This window comes from Danio aesculapii, chromosome 10, assembly GCF_903798145.1.
Source record: "Danio aesculapii chromosome 10, fDanAes4.1, whole genome shotgun sequence".
Taxonomy (NCBI): Eukaryota; Metazoa; Chordata; class Actinopteri; order Cypriniformes; family Danionidae; genus Danio; species Danio aesculapii.
The window spans coordinates 31,124,215-31,141,904 of record NC_079444.1 but is presented as its reverse complement, the minus strand read 5'-3'; the positions used below and the strand labels follow the sequence as shown (position 1 = coordinate 31,141,904).

Sequence of the window (17,690 nt, the reverse complement as noted above, 5' to 3'; positions counted from 1 at the left end):
TGAGTAGTTGGGCTCCCAAAGAGTGGTCTCACATCTTCAAAAGCTACCATATGTCCATTATGTTTTGTTTTCATCTTCTGAAGTGCAGGTATTTTATTAAATAAGAATAAAAACAACTGACAGTGACTTCTCTAATCTAAGCAAATTCCAGAGCGAGCAAAAGGGCTGCCAAAATCACTCTGGACCCCTCACACCCAGCACACTGCCTTTTTGAACTTTTACCTTCTGGTCGACGCTACAGAGCACTGCGCACCAGAACAGCCCGGCACAGAAACAGTTTCTTCCCTCAGGCAATCCATCTCATGAACACTTGATGATAGTAATTGTGGAACCAACATCACTATTTGCTATGCACTCCTATACACATATACACTTTACATGCCAATTTGCACATAACAGCTGCACATAAAACGTCATATATAGTAATAAACATGTACATACACTTGTCAATTTGTATATTTGCATTCACTACATTTTTTTAAAAATATATTTATTATCTGTTTTTTGTCCTGTCTCTGTAATCCTGTTGCACTGTAGAAGCTCTGTCACCAAAACAAATTCCTCATATGTGTGAACATACCTGGCAATAAAGCTCTTTCTAATTCTGATTATCTTTTGATATTTGCCCCTATTTAATCAGGAAGTGGCTATTTTGTTCACTTTGACTGAAAACGGTGCTTTATTTGTAATTTAAAAAAAATAATTTTCACTTTTGTGCATGTGTTTAATTCGCATCTTTGAATGGAAACATAGCTATTAATTGACTGTTGATACTATAATTCTTTCTTACCTTCTACAAGAAGCTGTGCGCTGGCCACAGACACCCCAAGCTTATTTTCCACAGTGCAGCTGTATCTGCCCATGTCCTGAGCTGTTACATAGTGGATCTGCAGACTGTGATCTGGGTTGATCAAATATCTGGCAAAAGATATTCATTCATTCATTTTCCTTCTGCTTAGTCCCTTATTTATAAGTGGTCACCACAGCGGAATGAACCATCAACTATTCCGGCATGTTTTACGCAACTTATTCCCTTCCAGCCGCAACCCAGTACTGGGAAACACCCATACACTCTCACAATCACACACACACACACACTTTGTTTACTCAATTCACCTATAGTGCATATTTTTGGGGGGGGCAACTGGAGCACCCGGAGGAAACCCACAGGGAGAACATGCAAACTTCACTCAGAAATGCCAACTGGCCCAGCTGGGACTCGAACCAGCTACCTTCTTGTTGTGAGGCGACAGTGCTAACCACTGCGCATGGAACTTTTTTTTTTTTACTTCAACTGTATATTCACACTCAAAATGTTTTTATTCTAAATGTAAATAACATTTCACAATATTAGATCTTAATATTACACTTAATTAATCTTAATTTAAATTAAATTTAAATGTGTATATATATATATATATATATATATATATATATATATATATATATATATATATATATATATATATATATATATATATATATATATATATATATATATATTAAAAAATAAGTAATCAAATCAAAGTAGTCAAATGAAACCTGTAAGTTCCTGAATGTTAGGAACAGATCAATAATAATCAGCATCTTTTCAATGATCTTTATGAGGGGTCTGACCTGCCATTAGGTAGAGGTCCTTGTTCTCGGCTCCACTCTATAGAAGGCATTGGGTCTCCGTCAGCCTCACAGAAAAACTGTGCCGACTCCCCAAGCTGAACTGACACATCCTCCGGTTTACGGAACAACGCTGGCTTTGCTGAGGGTGAGAGCAGATATATGAGTCTCATTGATGTATTACACTCATTATATTAGCTGCTTGTTCAAACAATTTATGTAAAATGAGCTGAAACATAATTCTTGATACTTTTTGAGACAACTTAATAGTTTTATGTTCAATTTACTTAAATTTGTAAAAACAAGCAAGTTAACTCAGTTGGTTTGTTTTGGGACAACATGAAGGAATTGTGTGGAACCCAACATTTTTTTACAGTGTAGAGATCAAAGCATGTTATATCAAAGTAAATTAACTGGCCTCACCTAAAACAGACAATCGTGCAGCTCGACTCTCTCGAACCCCAACTGTGTTTGAGGCTATACAGCTGTAAACTCCAGAGTCATTCTTCTGGGCTGGAGCGATGATCAGTTTTCCTTTCAGCTCCTATACATGTGAATATAATATTAATATACTGTCATCCAACCACACAAATGTACAATTCAGGGTCCTAAAGATTTTTTTTCTGTGTTATACTGCCCTCTGCAGACAGATACTTGGAAGATTTCCCCAAAAAGGGCTTGAGAGAGTAACTCAATTCATTCATTCCTTTTCCTTCGGCATATTTCAGAGGTTGCCACAGCATAATGAACCACCAACTATTCCAGCATTTGTTTTAGGTAGCGGATGCCCTTCCAGCCACAACCTAGTACTGGGAAACACCCATACACTCTCATTTACACTCACACACTACGGCCAATTTAGTTTATTCAAATTAGCACATGTTATTGGATGGTGGGGTAAACTAGAGCACCCAGAGGGAACCCATGCGGGGAGTACATGCAAACTGGCCCAGCTGGGATTCGAACCAACAACCTTCAGCTGTGAGGCGACAGTGCTAACCACTGAGTTGGAAAATGATATCGATAACACTATTTTGCACTCACAGAGTAGTGTTCATTGCTGCTGTTGATGAGTATTCCGTCTTTCCTCCAGGTGACGTTGGGTTCGGGATGTCCAACAGGTGGACTGCAGTTTATTGTTGCCATCTCTCCAATCGCTACTTCTACATCACTGGGCTGCACACGAAAATCCTCCCGCAAAGCTGAAAATGAGTACGTGAATGATCAGATTGTGTGTAAATTGAGTACATTTAAATTTATTTTAATAATCTTTTAAAGATTATGGTATCTATCAAGAGCCACTCAAGAAGATGAAACATTTATAGTTGTTTTTGTCAGTTTGGGAAACTGATATACCATTTAAAGGTACCATTAAATTACTATTATTTTTTAACTTCTATTCATCCCAAATTGTTCAAGAGTGAAAGTAAATAAAAAAAGCAAATAAAAGCAAATATTTTGAACTTTCGTTTTTATCAAAAAATCCTAAAAGTAAAATGTATTAGTTTCCACGATATTAAGAAGCAAGACATTTTTTTCAGCACTGATAATTTTAAGAATCATCATTACTAATTTTGTATTAATAATAACTGACCATGATAGAACAGAATATCATCATATTTTAATGATTTCTGAAGGATCGTGTGACACTGAAGACAGGAGTAATGATGATCAAAATGTAATGTATTTATAAAGCACATTTATTTTGTATGGCCTTACACCCAAAGCGCTTCACAATCATGAGGCTTGGGGGTCTCTCTCCATACCACCACCAGTGTGCAGTATCCACTTGGATGATGCGACGGCAGCCACGGGACAACAGCACCAGTGCGCTCACCATATACTAGCTATTGGTGGCGTGAAGAGACAGTGATAGAGCCAATTCGGTGGATCGGGATGATTGAGAGGCCATGATGGGTAAGGGCTGATGGAGGCAATTTGGCCAGGACACCGGGGTTACACCCCTACTCTTTACGAGAAGTGCCATGGGATTTTTAATAGCTACAGAGAGTCAGGACCTCGGTTTAACAGCTCATCCGAAAGACGGCGCTCACTCACAGTATAGTGTCCCCTTCACTATACTTGGGCATTAGGACTCACACAGACCGCAGGTTTAGCGCCCACTGCACGCCTCACTTACACCACTTCCAACAGTAACCTAGATTTCCCATGTGGTCTCCCATCCAGGTACTGACCAGGATGCTTAGCTTCAGTGAGTAAATAAAAACTGACACTACATTCAATAAGAAAACAGTTCTTTAAAATTGTAATAATATTCCACAATAAGGTATATGCGGAAGGACTTTTAATTTGTGAGTTACCGGGGTTAATCGCTTCCGGTGAACTGTATGTTGTTACAAAATCGGCCATCTCCACTGCCTGACTGATATCCGATATTATATGAACATTTATTTTACCCCAGAATATTAAATGGAGTTTCTGTGCTAGCCTGCTAATTCTGACGGGGGTTTGCGTGTAAATGGCTTTTCATCTAGTTTTACGCTTGAGCAACTAAATGAATGCCAAAGTCTATTTAACTGATTATATTTTAATGACATTACAACATCCATGCTGTAAAAGGAACCTGATAAATTGGAAAAAAAGACTAGCTCTGCATACACTCTATTGAAGAATTTTTACTGTATTTTTGACCAAATAAATGCAGAATTGCCTTAATTTAAAACATTTAAAAAATCTTACTGATTCTAATATATTTATACAGTATATAGTTTTAAGCCGCAATGTTTTTGAATTTTGCTATTTTTTCCTTAGAGACTTCAAACTTTTGAATGGTACTTGAAATGTGAAAGGTCAACTGCTGATCTAAAATCAACATAACTGCTGTCAATCAGTTGCTACATTTCAGATATGCTCACAAATATCTAGTAGTGTTTTTCTCATCAACGGCCTTCTGCTTTAGAAATCAAGGCCCATTGTCAGCTCATCTGACGTAGCTTATTTTTTTCTGAAATTATCTGGCAGCGAATCAGCATAAACAAACCCCAAATTCATTGTGTGCAACAATTGATTTAATGTCTCAATCAGGTCCTGCTTCAGAGCAGTGGAATGCAGAGTAAACAGGTCTGCTGAGGAATCTGTTTGGGCTACAAACACAGCATGCTGTCAGGGCTCAATTAGTGCTCTGTTTGTTTCGGGGAAGAAAGCAAACTTTGACATCTGATCTCCAGTAATCTCATGGACCATCTTAATAAGCTTCCTCACCCTCTTATTCCTTTAGAGCATTTAAGTAGGTCTTGATGGGTTGATCATTGTTATCATGGTCTGTTGGGCTCAAACAGGTGAGTTTTTGTGAGAAATATTCAGAAGAAGTTGTGAACCATAGTGACTTAAATATTTTAAGTGCCTTTGCTTGTTTTCCAGAAGAGAAAGAAACACCTACAGAACCTAAACAACATGAGGGTGAGTAAAAGAACACTGCAATCGTATTCCTTAATGACAATAATCCAGCTATATTAATTATGCCTACAGAGACCCAATATATATTCTTAGTTACAATCAATGAGTATGTTTACATGGACATCAATAATCAGATTTTAATCTGATTAAGACAATACTCTTATTAAGAGTAAACAGCCATTTTTATTTTATTATTATTATATATTTTTTTGGTTACCTTAATAAAATCATTATCGAACTAAACAGAAATCGAGTTAAGACATGTAGAGAATGCCGATTTTAGTCTCATTGAAGTGCAGTACAGACATGTACAGTAAATGTGTAGACGGAGATCTGTTCAGAAACGCTAGATGAAACGCAAGTATGGACTTGGATCGTTTTCATTCAAAAACACCATTTTAAAATGTATTAGTGTGAATGGGGTCTTAATCAAACTATTGCCGTTGTGTATTTTCGCTGCATTTTCAAATATCCCAAGTTGGAGAAAGTCATTTCCGGGGGGTATGTAAATGATTTGCAGGAGTTTGCGGGACAAATCTGAGGAAGTAACTGAAGACCGGCAATGCGTGACGTATTTGAAGACCGGGGGGGGGGGGGGGGGATTGTGGCCAACATATGTGAACACAGGTGGGGAGAGAAGAGAGGGGTGTGTGACATTTTTGATGAGATGCGCGATTTCTGGGAGATTACCATTCGTTTGCAGGCATCCGGGGGTCTCTGTGCATATGCGGGAGACTCCCGTAAATTCGGGGAGACTTGGGATTTTTGTATTTTGCGACAGAATAGTCTATACACATACGGCTGTTTGACACTGTTCTCTGCACCTACCAAGTCCATAAAGGACCACAGACACCTGCATCGTGAAATGCAGTTTTTTTTCCATACGGTGTGCGGTATGTTCCTGAATGAAAGTGAAAGTGCCAAACTGCAGTTAAAGTCGACAAATCCAAAATGAAACACCCGAAATGACATGAAACTCCGAGGGAAATGTGGAAAGCATGTTGATGCAGTGACGTTTACCGAATTATGCTAAAACGTGTTAAACGGGATCATGAAAGGAATTTTTAAAAAGCAACTCATGTAAACACTTCAATCATATTATTGTCATATTCAGATTAAGGCAAATAATTCAATAACTAATGTCCATGTAAACGTAGTCAATGACTGTTACAAAACGACGGGGATAGAAGGTAAACGTTTATCAAAACAGTAAAAAAAAAATTATTCATACAACGGGGATTTTCGATGCTTGTATTGGAATTTGGATGAATTTCTTTATTGTCCCTGAGGGGCAATTTGGTTCACAGCAATAGCTGACACAGATAATTTTTAACAATAAACAACAGAGCTAATCATCAACTCAAATGGAAAATGGGATTTTAAAAAAATCACAGTAAGTACTGAGTGCACAGTAAGTATTGAACTGTAATGAGCAATATCATGACAATGATGAAAAAATGTTTAATGATCCTTGAAAGTTTTTAATATTTTGATTACTTTTTTTTTCTAAATGTATGAACATTTATATGCATTTATGAATGTATTATATCATCTTTGCGTCAAATTACAAAAAAAAAACGGATTACCGCTTATGCCTGGTGTTTCTAATGCAGCATCAGGGCTGACAGTAAACTTGACATTATTCTCTCCTCTGGCTGCCTTTATCATTCTCACACATTTTTTTTTCCTTTTTCTGAAAGTATTGATAACACCATTGTGGAGTTTTTCTTTTATTATTTTAGCAAATAGAATTGTAGCAGAATTATTTGTTGTACTCCTCCATTCAATGCACTCTAAGTTTACCCTGCTATGACGCCTTGCGCTACTGAGAAACCCAGAAATGTGAAATGGGTCTATTAAGAAGTAGAGATGTAATATCTCATTTGCATAAAGACCCACACAATAATTGCAGTGCAAATAAGTAGAGCTGATGTTCATAAGGTGTGGATGATCTACTATGACCAGGTACAGCAGTGAAAGAGTTCAGAACTGGACAGCACCCATGCGCTTACAATAACCCATATCCGACAAGATATACAGTTGAAGTCAGAATTATTAGCCCCCTATTGAATGTTTTTTTCTGTTTCAAACATTTCACAAATGATGTTTAACGGAGCAAGATAATTTTCACAGTATGTCTGATAATATTTTTTCTTATTTGTTTTATTTTGGCTAAAATAAAAGCGTTTTTTAATTTTTTAAAAGCCATTTTAAGGTCAAAATTAATAAGCTATATTTTTTCGATAGTCTACAGAACAAACCATCGTTATACAATAACTCTCCCCTTCCACCCCTTACTCCTCCTCCTTTCCTAGATGGGTGGCACAGTGGCTCAGTGGTTAGCACTGTTGCCTCACAGCAAGAACGTCACTGGTTCAGCTGACGTTTCTGTGCGGAGTTTACACATTCTCCATGTGCTCATGTGGGTTTCCCCCGGGTTCCCCGGTTTCCTCCCCCCGTCCAAAAACATGCAACTTAAGTAAATTGAATAATCCAAATCGGCACCATAGACAAGCTCCTAGTAAGTAGTTATCTCTTAAGAGCAATCACTACCTGTTCATTAGCTACTACAACAGGGGAGTTCTCGAGATCTACCTGAGCTCAAACTCCACTCTCGCCTTGCAAAGGAGGGGGCCCTGGGCTCGTATAAGCTCAGGGCTTGGGACAGCGAGCCAAACAAGCTTTATAATCAATCATCAACTAAGTGTGAACTCTTGAAATCAGTTATTAGAGATGAGTTATTAAAACTAGCATGTTTAGAAATGTGTTGAAAAAAATCTGCTCTCCGTTAAACAGAAATAGGGGAAAAAATAAACAAAGGGGCTTATAATTCAGGGGGGCTAATAATTCTGACTTCAACTGTACATTTTGAAAACTGTTGTTGACAGTCCCAATCCAAGATTGCATGTTGTCTGAGGAAACTAAGATTGTGCTGGTATTATGTGACTCACCCTAGTTGTTTGTTCCAAGTCATTCCTGAAGCAAATTAAAAGTAGAATATTTGGCAAGAAATATGTTTGTGTTGATGTGTTCCACTGGCATTGCAAAATAATAAATATCTATTGAAAGATTCTTCTACGATATACTACGTGATCTCTGTTCTCTGCCTCAACAATTGCAGCCATTTTAAAGCGCAACATTTAACACTTGCTTTTTAAGTGTTAAATAATAGTGCAAATACTGTCATCTGCAACTGTTTGTAAATCACATTCTATTGCTCTAAACTTAATGTTATTCTTTTATTCTTCACTGCATGTAGTTAGTGGGAAAAAAGCCTATCGACAGTATTGTTCTGCTACTGACTACGTTTACATGAACATCAGTAATTGAATTATTTGCTTTAATCTGGTAAGACAATAATATGATTAAGGTGTTTACATGAGTTGCTTTTTGAATTTTTCTTTCATGATCCCGTTTTACATGTTATAGCACATAATTCAATTAACTTCATTGCGTCAACACTTTTGTCGACTTTAACCGCAGTTTAGCACTTTTATTCAGGAACATTTCATGCATGCCCCCCGTGACAAATGAGCTATTGGATGCGAGTATGAATTGCAGGAAGAGTGTTGTTTTAATAGAGTGTGACACTACACGCTGTATGGGATAAAACCTCTGCATTTCACAATGCGAGTGTCTGTGGTCCTTCACTGACTCGGTAGGTGCAGAGAATAGTGTCAGTGTGAGTATGGACTATACTGTTGCAAAATATGGCGAAAATCCTTCATGACGATAATAGTTTGATTGTGGTGTTTACATGTCTGTGCTGCACTTCAATAATGCGACTAAATTTGACGAACTCCACGTCTTAATCTGATTTCTGTTTAGTTTGATTATGACCTGATTATGACCGAAATTAGTCGGATTAAATTAATTAAAAATTGCTGTTTACATGGTAGACTCTAAATCAGAGTATTTTCTTAATCGTATTAAAATCAGATTATTGGTGTATTCATCTGACCATACTGTCATATCATTCATTTAAATAAATTAAACTAATAAATATAGCCATACAAAACCCTGCTACAACTTGTATTAAATTGACATTTTGTTTGTATATTTAGAATTTATTTTTAAGGATAATAATTTAGATTCTCAACATAATTCAAACCTGCTATATGAAGAGAAGCGTTTCTGCTGGTTGCGTTTCCAATGCTGTTGCGAGCGATGCAGGCATACACTGCTTCATGGGACTGACCCTTTCGGCCCAAGACGACGCTGAAGAAGAACAAACTTCCATCTGGTAAAACGATAGGCTGTGACTGCGCATCCATTTTGTCCATGTCAAGAGGTTGGCCATTTCTGAGCCACTGGATTGTTGGCTCAGGGTTGCCCTCTGCCCTGCAGGATAGTGTGGCCGGGCTGCCCACTCGGACCACCACATCAGAAGGATGATGGACAATACGAGGTAGGTTAATTTCTGAAACAAGTCTGGAACCTGGAGGAGAATCAAAAAACAGTCACATTAACTCATCAAATACATCAAACAAATTCTAATCTTGAGAATAAATCCTGAATTCTTTTGTTTAGGGTGCTTAGATGAGCCCACGATGAGTAAAGGAAACCCATTTCCTGTATGAATCGGAAATAGAGTCAGTGCAGCAGGCTGTTTTTCCCACTCGGAGAGGAACAAAGGGCCAGCACTCACAAACAAAGTTACAGACCAACAGGACATCCGTCACCTGTGCACCAAGTGTAGGAATGGCCCTCTGCTATTATAGGCCCACTTACAATGTCCTACAATGTCTCTTTGTACTCGCACGCCAAAACATGCCAATCACATGAGCATGAGAGGGTGTCCTTGAAACAAAAAAAGCATTTGATTTGGTCCTACAACAAACCCTTGTTGTCTATTGGATTTGTAAAACATAGATGTTGTTAAACATAAAGTGAAATAAGCTGTATATGTTACAATAGGAGGTAAACTAGGGTGAAGTGCACAATGGAGAATCGAAGCTCTGCATTCTTGGCAAAAAATTGTCAGACTATTAAAAGTTTCTATTGTCTATCATGGGGCAGTTTCCTGAAAGAGGAAACTAAGAGTCTCACAGTCCTGCTATGTCATTTTCACTGCAGAGGAATTTGTGGAAAACATTGGAAGCATGCAAAAAGGCAATGCTGCACTTTTAACAGTTTAATGTTACATTCGACAAAGGGTTTTAAGAGGCTTTAAAAAAAAGGAAATAATGCTTTGTATTGTCTGTGTGTATACAGATGGATTTTAAATTAGCCTTTAAAGACAGCCTACTTATGTTAGTGGCTTAAAGAGGGATTCACAAAATCTAGTTGAAAATAAAACTTAAAACTGTAATCAAAATATTCACATAAAGTGACAGAGTTCAACTGTTTAAATACTTAATCAACATTACACAATGATTAGTTAGCAAGTGAGTAACGCACAGCACACATTAGACATCAAAATTTTAGGATAAATTAGAAATAATTTATATCACAGATTTATTAAATAGAATAAATCATTATGTCTACCATGAAAAAAGTAATTATTGAATTTTAACCTGTTTACTGTTTTATAAAATAACTTGCCTATAATTTGAATAGGATACTTAAACTTTACATTTGTTATTGAGAATGTTGTTGAATGGTATGCTTATCGGTCACAGAAACAACGTAATTTATCTGTTTATCTTTTACACACTAGTCTAAACAAAAAAATATAACTTTAATTTTAGAAATATCATTTTATAGATGAAAATAACTTTTTGGTCAGTTTTAAAATATATTCTTTAGGAAACACTAGAATAAAATAGTTCGGTTTTACTAAATGCGCTTACCTTCAATATTAAAAATGATTCCCAAAACCCAACAGAGCTTGATGAAGAATCTCGTCATTATTTTACGTGTCACGTCCAATTCAGTCTATGAATATAATAAACTCATCGTCGTTCTGCGTTACGAATCCACCGCCAAAAAGTAATAGCACTATGGTTTATGAAACAGAATGGCATTTCGGCTGAAATCCACAGGTTTCACAGTCCTGTCTCTGTCGTTTTAGTAAGTACAAGTGTTGAACCGAGCGCCATCCGGATTGAGACCCGCCCCGGTGACTCGAGCACGAGCTGGTGAATGATGACGGGAATTACCGATGACTGACGAGCCAGAGACAACTATGACTCCTACCATTTGTAAGGTAAACTACACACGTGTGGCTTAATGTTTCCCGAAGTCGAGCTTTTGCCCTTTGTTTTTCTGTCTTGTACGACAACATTGTTCCAACAAAACGGAACACATTTGGGTCAGATATTGTTTATGGTAGAGGCCGAGTGTTTGTTTTACGCTTCCAATTTGTAGGCAACTTTCATTGTCAAATCAGCAGGGTGGTGGTAATAATGAGTGATAGTTATTTTACCAGTAAATGATTTAGCATGTTAATGTGTGATGTGAAGCTTTCTAACAAATGAATGTGATGACAGCATTCAGAAACAGGAAAGCATAGAGCTCACAGCCAAGAAAAACTTCCTTTTGTTCTGCACAAACTGCTCAAAAATACTTCATGTATGAATACAGATTGATGCCAAACATAATTTGAGCAAATAAAAAAGAAATCTGCAATAAATATTCTCTCCCCAAGTTAACAAAACACGCTTTTTAAGGCAATTACGCAAATTACGTTATAAAATACAGATTAAGTTTACGCAGATTACGCTGCAAATTAGAAATTACGTTTACGCAAATTACGCTTCAATTTGTACTTAGCTCATTGACTTTCTTCCTGACAGCTGAACACAGAATAAGACATTTAGAATAATGTTAATATTGGTAACCAAAAAGTTTATAGTCCCTAAACAATGATTTAGTACTTAAACTATATTTGTGTGTGTGTTCAGCTGATACTTCTTTAAAATAATTGGAATTGATGAGAAAATGAAACATTCATTCATTAATTTTCTTTTTGAACTAGTCCCTTTATTCATCAGGGGTCGCCACAGCGGAATGAACCACCAACTTATCCAGCATATGTTTTACGTAGCGAATGCCCTTCCAGCCGCAAGCCAACACTAGGAAACACCCATAAACATTTTTTCAAACACATACACTATGTCCAATTCAGCTCATTCAATTCACCTATACCGCATATCTTTGGACTGTGGGGGAAACCGAACACCTGGAGGAAACCCACAAGAACATGGGGAGAACATGCAAACTCCACACTGAAATGCCAACTGACCCAGCCGGAGCTCGAACCAGTGCCCTTCTTGCTGTGAGGCGATCATGTTACCCACCGTGATGCCACAAATGAAACATGAAATCACAAACTTGCAATGTTCATAATCAAGCAAAGGACATCATGAGTAAATAGAAAGAAGCATAAACAAAACATGGTTAAAGTGAAACCTAGCCGGTACTGTAGAGCACTGAGGGGCAACACTTGCTAATTCCAATTACTATTAAGACTGTGCAAATACGGTTGGTGAGGGGGTGAGACGGAGAGGAGAAAACTGAAAGCCCGAAAGAAAAGAGAGCAAAGAAAAGCAGAGGCGGCGGCAGTTCATTTTCTCGAAAGGCACATATAAATAAAGTGTTGTTTAGAGAACTGTCTATTGTGTCGGGTAAAAGAGCAGGCCACACTGATGGACACGTATATTGATCCAGGGAGCAGTGCCTTGATGGCCTGTGGATCAGCAGCTTTCAGCGACTAACAAAAGATGCTGTGGGACTATAGGGCCGCATACCACAACACAGAAGTAAAGCTGCACTGCAAAAAAAAAAAAAAGAGTTCAGGCTGATTTAGTGCCTAAGGTAACTTCTCAGCCTGTTTCGCTAATACATAAGTTTCTTTGAATTTCTTAACAGTGTTTTTGTGTATGAACGTAATATTTATATATAAAATTTGGGGAAAAATAAGGAATAATGCATGCTTTTGTAAGTAACAGGTGGTTAAAATTGTATTTGTTATGCTGAAAATATAAACTTCACAGTACTGTGCTCAAACAAAATGATAGGTAGAGTGCTTAGCAAATATGAGTACACCCCTTTTGAAAATGAATATTTTATGCATTTCTCAGTGAATATGGGTAATATATATTGGTGCATTTAAACAAAACAGATTTATTAAACATATATATTTATTGAAATAATATTTTAGTCACAGAACATCTTTAGAAATGGAAAGATAATACATTGAAAATTTCAACAATTGTATATAGTTTCTCTTGATTTTTACTAATTTTCATTATGTTTTTTAATATTTCTCTCGAACACAAATCTAATTTTTTAACAATGGCTACTAATTTTTTAACAATTATAGTAGGTTATTTTGTTAGATAAGCTCCAGATTTGGCTTTAGTACTGACTAAACTAATGTATAGGCACAAATACAATACTGTAAAACATCCTATAGAAAATACAAATTTAAATGAGAGATTTGTGTGGGGGTGTACTCATATATGCTGAGCACTGTATATTCTTTGATGATTTATATCACTTTTGTTGGAAGTTATAATATAAAAATAGGTATTGTTCAACTCAGAAGAGTGAATTTTCTTTTTTACACATAATTAAATGTATAATAGCCAAGAAAATGATTCAAAATTAAAGAAAGCATTCAACAAAAATTTATAAAATAAAGGGGAATAATATCATAAATATACCACCTAAAGTTTTTTTTTTTTTAAACAGTGAGACTTCAAATAAGCATATAAATGCAACACACTATGGTACCGTCACACTTATTTAATACATTTATCACATGTAAATGAAATCAGCAGTGACCACGAGTGAAAATCATGAAGTGTAAAAAAAGAGTTTATCAAGTTATCACTGTCTTTCTGATTTCATGCTCTGGACCCCATGCTGATACGCAGAGCAAGCGGATGCTGAAACCTTTACTTTCTGAATAAAAATACCATTGAGTTCTGAATATTATTGCTATTTTTTTAATTATAAAGAAATTGTAAATGTTGCGGTGATAAGTTCCTCACTGAAAGTAAACTATACTGTAAAAATAAACATCGCCCTCTTAAATTTATTGAAACTGACTAAAAAAGTGAAGTTGAACTTTGTATAACTTAAAAAATGTAGTTGAAACCTGATTAACCTATTAAAATAAGTTAAAGCAACAAAAAATATTGAACTTTTTTGTCATTTGTCAAGAAATTAGAGAGAAAAAAAATGATTATATCATAATGCATAAGTTTAATAATCCAATAAAAGCCATTAGTTTTACCTTTCCTGCGATGGGCCCTGTCTCTGTGTGATGCCCGCTGATGCATCAGACGATGGCGTAGGTGTCCTTTTCCCTCTGACCTCTGTGTCACCTGCTCGTCAGGTGGGCATGCGCACTGACGTACCGCCTCGCTCCAGGTACACAGCCATGCCACCCACAACATCCATGCAGACACCTGCATCTTCAGCCTAAATCTCCTCTCTTCTGGCCCTGCACCCTCCGCTACACCATCCCAACTGTGGTCCACCCTTCTCCCCACAGTCCTAAATTATCGGGAGATTGTTATAAAGAATGTTTTTTTCTTTATATTCCACAAATGCTTTGTATTTACTTTCCCTCCCTCTTTTATTTAGCGCTCCCTCCGCTCTCTCCCTCCTCTTTCTCGCCTCGCTTTTCTCTTTTGGGAAAGAAGTTGGCGGAAACAATGATTGAAAAACAAGTTTCAGGCCCCATGCTGGGAGCGCGGGAGAGGAGGAGAGGGACGGGGACTGTCTCCTCCAACAACATCTGTGTCATTCGTTCTGCACGTCCCAAAGACGGAAAACAAGGCCCGCGAGTGAACAGGGAGGGGACCGAAGGGGATCTCCCATACCGAAAGGGATCAGTTCCATTAATCAAGTGTCTGCGAGTCGACTGATCAAATCCTTCAGAGTGACAAACTCTTTGGCTCTTTAAAACATCAAACGGTGGAAAACGCATTGCCTGACTGCTATTGGCCCGTGGAACAAAAGGGGAAGTAGACACCCTTCATTTCTGCATCAAGCTACTCTCTCAAAAGCATAAGAGAGGGAGTGTTTTCAAACAAAACTGACCCTCTCCAAAGCCTCTGGCTGCTTGTCGGCTATGAAAGGAGTGGCTTTTGTCTGGTAGAAGGGGGGGGATTGAGGTTCACACTTTCTCAACACAATTTCTGTTTTATTTGGAGAGGAGAGGTGAGCGGACCAAATCGTTAATGCGACTGGAACGTTCTCATTTGTCGAAGTGAAGACGTTTCGCTCCGAGTGGAGATCATTTCAATTTTCACACTTAAACATTTCAATTATCAGACAACAGAAACCTCTGTGAATTTGATTACTGAGCAGCATGAAGGGAGACACAGGCCATTTCCTTTCTTTCTTTTCTTCTTTTTTTGTTCACATATGTTTAAAGATTTTTCATCATTCACAAAGCAGAATGCAAAAAAAGGAGAAATTTGTTCCTCTTGGTGTGCACAGTATGTGTTCCACTCATCACAGAGGTGGAATCAAATGGGACTGAGAAAGCAATTTGTCTCATGCAGTCTGGTCTTGTGTTCCACTCTCCAGTCCTGCTGTTTCAGCACAGAGGAACAGAAGAAACATGCTGAGTTAACAGACCTGACCTGATCTGGCTTTAATTCCACAAACCTCCCAATTCTTTTAAAACTGTAAGCCAGAGAAGTGAGACATGGAAATATTACAGGTTGTACAATACTGTTTTTTTAGTAAATAGCAACGTCAGTGAATGGTTTGCAGCAGTTTTAAAACATATTTGACACAAAAGTGAATATTTTGCCACCAGTCATATCAGCCAAAACCTGCATGATATTATTTCTTTTTGACAACACAAATGGAGACTGAATAATGGAGAATGGAGCTTTTCGTCTTAAAATAAATGGTTCAAGTGCTATTTTTCAAATATTTTAAAATCATAAAGTCAAGTTAGGGGTGGCACAGTGGCTCAGTGGTTAGCACTGTCACCTCAGAGCAAGAAGGTTGCTGGTTCGAGTCCTGGATGGGCTTGTTGGCATTTCTGTGTGGAGTTTGCATGTTCTCCCTGTGTTTGCGTGGGTTTCATGTACATGCTCCGGTTTTCCCCATAGTCCAAAGACATGCACTTAAGGTGAAGTGGGTTAACAAAATTTAACACAAAAAAGCTGTAGTGTATGAGTGTGTGTGTGAATGTGGAAGTGTGTGGGTGTTTCTCAGTGCTGGGTTGCAGCTGGAAGAGCATCCGCTGCATAAAACTTATGCCAGAGTAATTGGAAGTACATTCCACTGTGGCAACCCCTGATAAATCAGGCATTAAGCCGAAGGATAGTGAGTGAGTGAAAGTCAAGTTAAGGGGTCATTTATTCATATTCCGTTAAGTTCACATTGATAAGATGCAATGGTAATAGTGTCTGTGAGTCAAAGTATAATGTACATGTAATTCATGAATGAACCAGATCGTTTTTGCGAACCTGGTCACTTGATTCATTGAAGAAAAAAAACTGCTTTAAAAGTATTACAACTTCTCTCATTAACACGCAAAGAGGAGCTAGTGCCAATGATGTAGTTGTTTTATAGTCAGAACTAGTTCACGATGCTTTTGTTAGTTTGGACATTTATAGCCATATTCAGCTTTCATTATATTGTAAAGAATGGCCAGAATATTGATTAAATATTGGTGGACACATACAGGTATTTGGTAAAAAAATTCTTTGTTCATTTAAAGAAAAGGTTGTTGAGTTGTTGTAACCCTAATTTGGGTTAAAATGTGAAGAATGGCCAGGATATTGATTAAAATATTGGTGAACACCAACAAAGTATTTTTTACCCAAATACCTGTATATTAAATAAAAAGGTTGTTGGGTTGTTGTAACCCAAATTTGGGTTAAAATGTAAAGAATGGCCAGGATATTGATTTAAAAATAATGGTGGACACCAACAAATTATTTTTTTACCCAAATACCTGTATATATATAAAAATAAAAAGGTTGTTGAGTTGTTGTAACCCAAATTTGGGTTCAAATGGTAAGAATGGCCAGAATATTGATTAAAATTGTTGATGCACACAAAGCATTTTTTACCCAAATACCTGTATATTTAAAAAAAAAAAAGTTTGTTGGGTTGTTGTAACCCAAATTTGGGTTAAAATGTAAAGAATGGCCAGAATATTGATTACAAATACTGGTGAACACAAACAATTTTATACCCAAACACCTGTATATTAAAAATAAAAAGGTTGTTGGGTTGTTATAAACCAAATTTCGGTGAAATATGGATAAACATTACAATTTGTCCATTTTGTTTGTGTTATTTATTTATTTTTGTTACTTCATTTAAATTACACGTTATTATAACCCAATGGTCTGGTTCTTCTATATTTGACCCAAAGTTGGGTTACAACAACAACAGCATTTTTTAGAGTGCACTTTTTTTTTGCACTTTACTTTGCTACTTTACAAAGGACAATATAATGTACCTTTTACACTATACATTTCATAAAGTTTATTTCAGTGCCTGATTCATGAACATGCTAATTTTATTTAAAATATTCTTGTAAATTAGATTGTTTATTAGCACATTTATTTTGTCCTGTGCGGTGTCTATTTAAATTTGTCAACATAATTTTATTTTGCTAATTCTAATTTGTAATATACAGTACTTGCACTGTATTTTATATATATATATATATATATATATAAAATACTAAATTTTTGCATGTTTATTCGTCTACCACTGAAAAAAAAAGA

The 17,690-nt window shown here is 36.8% G+C and overlaps 1 protein-coding gene across 2 annotated transcripts in view; it reads right to left on the bottom strand.

The window, feature by feature from the left end:
- robo4 (roundabout, axon guidance receptor, homolog 4 (Drosophila)) overlaps positions 1-14,542 on the bottom strand; it is a 35,422-nt gene extending 20,880 nt beyond the window's left edge. The window contains exons 1-6 of one of the 2 annotated variants that reach the window (XM_056467131.1): positions 14,216-14,542; positions 9,143-9,469; positions 2,659-2,816; positions 2,038-2,158; positions 1,618-1,756; positions 791-918 (exon numbers count right to left, since the gene is read on the bottom strand). In XM_056467131.1, the coding sequence (XP_056323106.1) occupies positions 791-918; positions 1,618-1,756; positions 2,038-2,158; positions 2,659-2,816; positions 9,143-9,469; positions 14,216-14,396 (1,054 nt within the window). In that variant the 5' untranslated portion in view covers positions 14,397-14,542. Of the gene's footprint in view, positions 1-790; positions 919-1,617; positions 1,757-2,037; positions 2,159-2,658; positions 2,817-9,142; positions 9,470-10,823; positions 11,061-14,215 lie in introns of those variants that run through there. The other variant, XM_056467132.1, reaches the window with a different exon arrangement.
- Positions 14,543-17,690: the final 3,148 nt, after the last annotated feature.